The sequence below is a fragment of the Prunus avium genome, chromosome 7 (genome assembly GCF_965620075.1).
Source record: "Prunus avium chromosome 7, drPruAviu1.hap1.1, whole genome shotgun sequence".
Classification (NCBI taxonomy): Eukaryota; Viridiplantae; Streptophyta; class Magnoliopsida; order Rosales; family Rosaceae; genus Prunus; species Prunus avium.
In genome coordinates, this window is record NC_142290.1 from 31,717,820 (window position 1) to 31,723,621 (window position 5,802).

At 35.8% G+C, this 5,802-nt stretch overlaps 1 protein-coding gene across 1 annotated transcript; it reads right to left on the minus strand.

The window, feature by feature from the left end:
• Window positions 1-517: 517 nt before the first annotated feature.
• On the minus strand, window positions 518-4,954 carry LOC110753006 (putative disease resistance protein At5g66900). The gene is made up of 6 exons (XM_021953799.2): window positions 4,844-4,954; window positions 4,045-4,727; window positions 2,743-3,146; window positions 1,969-2,330; window positions 1,615-1,823; window positions 518-1,472 (listed from the first exon to the last, which is right to left on the minus strand). Exons 2-6 carry the CDS (start codon window positions 4,664-4,666, stop codon window positions 631-633), a joined length of 2,439 nt encoding a protein of 812 aa, XP_021809491.2. The 5' UTR covers window positions 4,667-4,727; window positions 4,844-4,954; the 3' UTR covers window positions 518-630.
• Window positions 4,955-5,802: the final 848 nt, after the last annotated feature.

Sequence of the window (5,802 nt, forward strand, 5' to 3'; positions counted from 1 at the left end):
AATAGGACACTATATCATGTCCTCTCCACATGTAGTTCTTAGCTCAATCACAATAGTAAAGTTGGAGCAATTTCACTTCGGTTGGATGTATTATACTGGTAAACAAGATATTCCACCCACCACAAAGTCCGAATGTTGCATTCCTATGAATTGGTTAAACAAAGATAACTATCATTAGATTAAAGATTAGTTATGTAAGAGTGCTCGTTGCGCCTAGCTATTTAAGAAATAAAAGAAATTTCCTGAATTATTAGTTCAGCCGTTTGCTTTTTCTTTATCATTTCTTCGAAAGACAAAGGTTTGTTGTCACATTTAACAAAAGTTAAGTTGTTGGTTACTCCACCACCTAGGTTGTTGGTTACTCCACCACCTAAGTTGTTGGTTACTTACTTTATCATTTACCCACCGCATGTACGTTTTTCTTCTTAAGGATTTTATACGTTTTACTGTTTGATGCATGAGTTTTACCAAAACGAGGAATAACTTACCCTTTTTTCGTTTTTAAAGAAATAGCATCTTTATTCTGAGCTCGATTACAAATAGTAAAGTTGGAGTAATTTCGCATGAAATTCTTCAATTGGACGTACGTATGATACACGTAAACAAGATAATCCACACACAACAAATTCTTCAAGATGGATGCTTGTGGAGCCAATTTAGGTTGATATCTTCTTTGACCACCTTTATGTGTATGTTTTTGAGAAGGGGTAAGAAGGGTTCCCATAAAATTTCAGTCTCTTCGTCACATATCACATTCTTCAACTGTTCAAGGTCCAAAACTGATGCAGGCAGATCTTGCAATCTTGAGCATTGCCTCATGTTGAGCTTTTTTAAACTGCACATCTCACCAATGTGTTCAGGCAACTCCTTAATGCTAAAGCAATAGGATATGTCGAGAAAGTTTAACTTTTTAAGGTTCCTAATCGAGCCTGGCAACTCTAACAAGTCTGTACATGACCGAAGCCTCAACACTTCCAAACTTACTAGCTTTCCAATCTTTTCAGGCAAGGCGGATAAGTTATGACAGTTAGTGATGCTAAGCTTCTTAAGGCGAATAAGATCACAAAGCTCGGCTGGAAATTCCACCAGATCATGGCAATAATCTATGTGCATTTCGGCTAGATTTGGCAATGCATCTAGAATTTGGATGGAACCTTTACCAAAAGCTTGACCGATGCTACACATGAATAAAGATATCTTCTGTACACTTTTCAACTGTTTGAGGTTCTTGCTTATGGAAGGAATTGAAATGCGTTCCAATCTAATTCTTTTCAGATTTGATGACGAACCAAGTAGTTGAAAATTATTTAACTCAGAAGGTAAGAAACCATAATTTGTGACTATTAGAACCTTTAAATTATCCATTTTCTTCACAAATTCGGGTAAGGCGTAGCTCTTTGTTTCAAAATTTAGAACTAGAACCTCTGCTTTTGGTAGTTGCATGTTTGGCCATTTATTTGAGAACGCTCCATCTGCGAAAAACATGTTATAAGGTGTGAGTGTGGGAAATGTGCGGAAGTGCTACTGGCGCGCATACGAGTGTGTGTGTGTGTGTGAATATGTGAACGTGTGTGCGTATGCGTTTTTACTATAGAGAGAGAAGGATGGGACAACCAGTTGAGATAGATACTAGTCGAGCCTGCATGAGCTGATGCTTTGCCTCTGTCAGCCATTTAGGAAGATTGTCTCCATGTATGTCTATAGTTAGTCTTTTTCTCTGTCCTATTGGTTCCTGGCTCGCCTGATGGATAGCCAACTCTCTAAGCATATCATGCTGAGTAACAAAGTGTTCAGTGTAATAGCCATCCGCCTCCCTCTCATTCCTGGATGTTCAATAATAATTTTCTCATAAGAGATTTCTTCAACATAAATTTTGGAACAGAAAATTATGAGCAGCGGTGAGTCGTGAATATAAGGGAAAAAGTGGAGTGATAGTAGCAGACAAGAGGAACATGGAATCCTACATACCTTGTGTCTACAAGATTAGCTAAACTCTGGGTGGTTAGTTCATAGAGGTTTGCAATGGACAGACTAGGTTCGTCTAGCCCATGTAACTCAGCCCACATATCTATGAGGGTGGCAGCAGAGATCCTTTGATCTTTAGGAAATGAGCAAAAGTCTAGGAAACATTCCTTGAGGATAGGCTTTTCTTTGTCCAAGGCATCTAAGCTGCTTTGGAGGCAAGCAAGCAAATCACTGTTAGATGCAAGTATAGAAGAACCTTTAGACCATTCCATTACTTTTTTTCGCCAGATCTCTATAGGCTGGCCGCGAAGTGATCTTCCAACCGCTGTAATGGCAAGTGGAAATCCCTTACAGAGCTCTACTATCTGCAGTCAATTTTCCCAACTGAAGTCAATCAATATTTGAGTGCAGGCCCAAAACAAAAGTGTCTAAGTTGGTTTCATGAAGATGACAAGGTTTAAGTAATTGTCTACTTAAAATGAACGTATAATCTTTTGCAGGTAGATGTAAATGGGAGTGTTCACTATTCACTCATGTATGTATGCATGGTTGTTCTACAAATATACACACACACACATATATATATATATATAGGAATTCTCAGAGCCGGACATCCATCCTTTTAACAAAAGATGAATTTTGTATATAAAAGACGGATGTCATGTAGAGAGAAAAACCCCTATATGTAATTATATGAAAAGCAAACATAATCTCTTGATCCTTGTCTGTGACACATAAATAAGCATATATGTTGTGCTTTGCGGACAAAGAACTCACCTTTCTCGAAAGGTCTTCCCGAGCATAAGAGGTCTTATCATCCAAGGATGATGAATGACGAAAAAGAGCCATTGCATCCGCATCATTCAATGATTCCAAATGATATGGAGAACCAAATCTTGGAAATGCAAATCTTGACGTGACCAAAACTTTGTAATTTGACATTTTGAATTGATCAAACTTCTCAAGAAGGGACTCTGATCCTGACCAAACATCATCCAGGACAAACAGTAAAGGACTTTGTCCTGTTTCCTTCAGAAATTGTTGCAACCAGTTAACCGCAATTACTTCGTTTTGGAACGCAGGCACCTGGGAACCCTTCCGTTGATATATTTCATGTACAATAAGGTCCAAGTTGGGCTTCTTCGAAAGAGTGACAAAGAAGATATTGTCCTTGAATTTATCTATCGAAATAAGATATAAGAAAGGTGTCACTAGAGACGAACTTAGGATTTCAAAATGGGATGCGCTAAATTTACCTTACGTATAAGCTTATTAAGTTCATCTCTAATGCTAGATAACTCAAACCCAAAATTTCCCGATCTAAAATAGAACTATTCATGTATATCTCATACTCAACTTTATTAATTGTTTAAAAATGATTTAACTCTAAAATAATTTTATGTTTAATTTTTTCTTAACTTAATTTTAGTTTATATCATCGTAATTTATTTTCTTGAACATTTAACTTTTAAAAAAAATTCAAATTTGGGAAGCAAAATTTTGATTCATAAATGGTATAAGGAGATAAAAGATAACATTTATTACCTCTAAAAAAAATAACATTTATTACTTTTTTTTTTTTTGTTGGAGCTGATGTATTACTTGTTTCTTTGTCTCAAAATTCTTTTTGATGTTATTAATTGTTACAATATTGCGCAAGGGGGTGTGGTTTTAATTTAAACAAAAATTTGATGGGTAAATGTGGTTTTTAATTAAAGTTTTTTAAGGTTAATTGTTTCTCTGTTTTCAAAACAAAAAAGTTCATTGTTTCACTTTCACCAATTCAATGCTGGGTTTGGTATTTTATGTTGATTGAAACTTGGGGTAGGTGTGCTGGGTTTGTTATTTTATACTTTTTAAAAAAAAAAAGGGAACCGCCTGGCTATAGCCCATGTTAACTAAAGGGACGGTCCGTCCCTCTCACTAGAAGCTCATTTAAATATGTCTCCAATTGTGTAAATATGAGCAATGATGCTTTCATCCTTCCATATCACTATTACTAGACTAAAAGAGAAGTTCAGAAAAAAAAAAAAAAAAAAAAAAAAAAAAAAAAAAAAAAAAAAAAGTAGACCGAGATACCTTTTACTTCCTGATCTTGACAAAATTTTTTGGCCAATGTGGTTTTCCCACATCCACCAGCAGCAGTCAGCACAAGCATGGACACATCATCCTTAAGAAGCTTTATCTTCAATTCCTTCACTGGCACATCCAACCCGACTGTAACCGGGGGAGGTTCGGGCACAGCAGACCAACCATTGATTTTTTCAGACTGATTTTGCATCACTAAGTTCCCTTCAATACGACGCAGCACCGTCTCTATATTCCTTAATGAAACCAAGGTCTCCCTGACATCCCTTATGCCCTGCACTTTCAACACATCCACTAGTCTTTGAAGACATCTATCCAATTCATCAAGTTTTTTGGTGTATCTATATTTCCTGCAGCAGCTCCACACACCAACCTTGCTGCACTTGCGAACAAGATTTACCCCCTCCTCCATTTGCATTGCATAATTTTCTAGCCCCTCCTTTGGGTTATATTTTTCTATGTCTTTTATCATTGGATGTAAAGCGTCTAGTGTGGATTTGATATTTCCAAGGTGAGGCTTAAACATGGTAGTCTCCGCCTTTACTGTTATAACCGCATCAAGCAGCATTTGAAATGCTGCTCTGAGAGCACCCACGCCTACTGCCGATGCCATAAGTATAAAGCAATATCCAAAGCTAAATTCAGACAACTTCTATTAGGTGTCAATCCAAAGCCTACGATAAGAAGAAGAAAAAAAAAAGCAATAAGTTGACGTAACTTGGGATCAAAGAAATGAATAAATTAACATTGGCGCAAGAACCCAACAATGCAAAACTCAATCTTATCTTACTTGTTGTTAGTGATGCCGATGGTGCAAGACAGAAAAGAAATATGAAAAACTGTTTCTTGAGATAAAACTGTTTCTGGAGAACAAAATAAGTTACGTTGTTTGCAATTTTTCTGTTTCAGTTCAGCGTATTAAATATAGTCCTAGTTGATGCCGATGGTCAAGGTCAAATGACCTAGCCCAGCAAATACTACGAGCCGTAAGGAAAGTTGCAGAAAAGACTTTTTTTTTATTTATATTTATTTGGTTTGACGAAGTGCAAAGCCAAATGCTCTTTTTTTTTTTTTTAATTCAAGAAATCTTTATAAAAAGATTTTTTTTTGTTTTTCTTTAAAAACAAAAAAAAAGGTAAGTTATTCCTCGTTTTGGTAAAACTCTGCATCACCTCACCAGTAAAACGTATAAAATCCTTAAGAAGAACAAACGTACACGCGGTGGAGTAAATGATAAAGTAAGTAACCAACAACTTGACTTTTCTTATAAGTGAAGAACATACTTTTGTCTGTCCAAGAAATGATAAAGAAAAAGCAAAAGGTTGAATAGCTAGGCGCAATAAGCACTCTTGCATACTTTTGTCTTTCGAATAAATGATGATAATTCAGGAAATTTCTATTATTTCTTAAATAGCTAAGTGCAATGAGCACTCTAACATAACTAGTTTTAAATCTAATAATAGTTATCTTTATTTATCTAAACGTTTAAAGACCGATTCATATAAATGCAAAATTCGGACTTTGTCGTGGGTGGATTATCTTGTTTACGTGCATCATATGTCCAATTGAAGAATTTCATGCAAAATTGCTCCAACTTTACCATTGTGATCGAGCTCAGAATTAGGTGCCACACAATATAGTTTCCTTTTGTTTACTTTAATCTAATAATAGTTATCTTTATTTAGCTGGACATTCAAAGACCGACTCACATGAATACCACTTTTGAACTCTGTTGTAAGTGGATTATCT

Bases quoted from the DNA above. Each gene is read 5' to 3' on its own strand.
- LOC110753006 (XM_021953799.2), bottom strand. From the start codon at position 4,666: ATGGCATCGGCAGTAGGCGTGGGTGCTCTCAGAGCAGCATTTCAAATG. The intron at 3,147-4,044 runs GTATCTCGGTCT...TTATTTCGATAG, and splicing joins TCAAGATCAGGAAGTAAAAG to ATAAATTCAAGGACAATATC. The intron at 2,331-2,742 runs GTGAGTTCTTTG...AATTGACTGCAG, and splicing joins GGGAAGACCTTTCGAGAAAG to ATAGTAGAGCTCTGTAAGGG.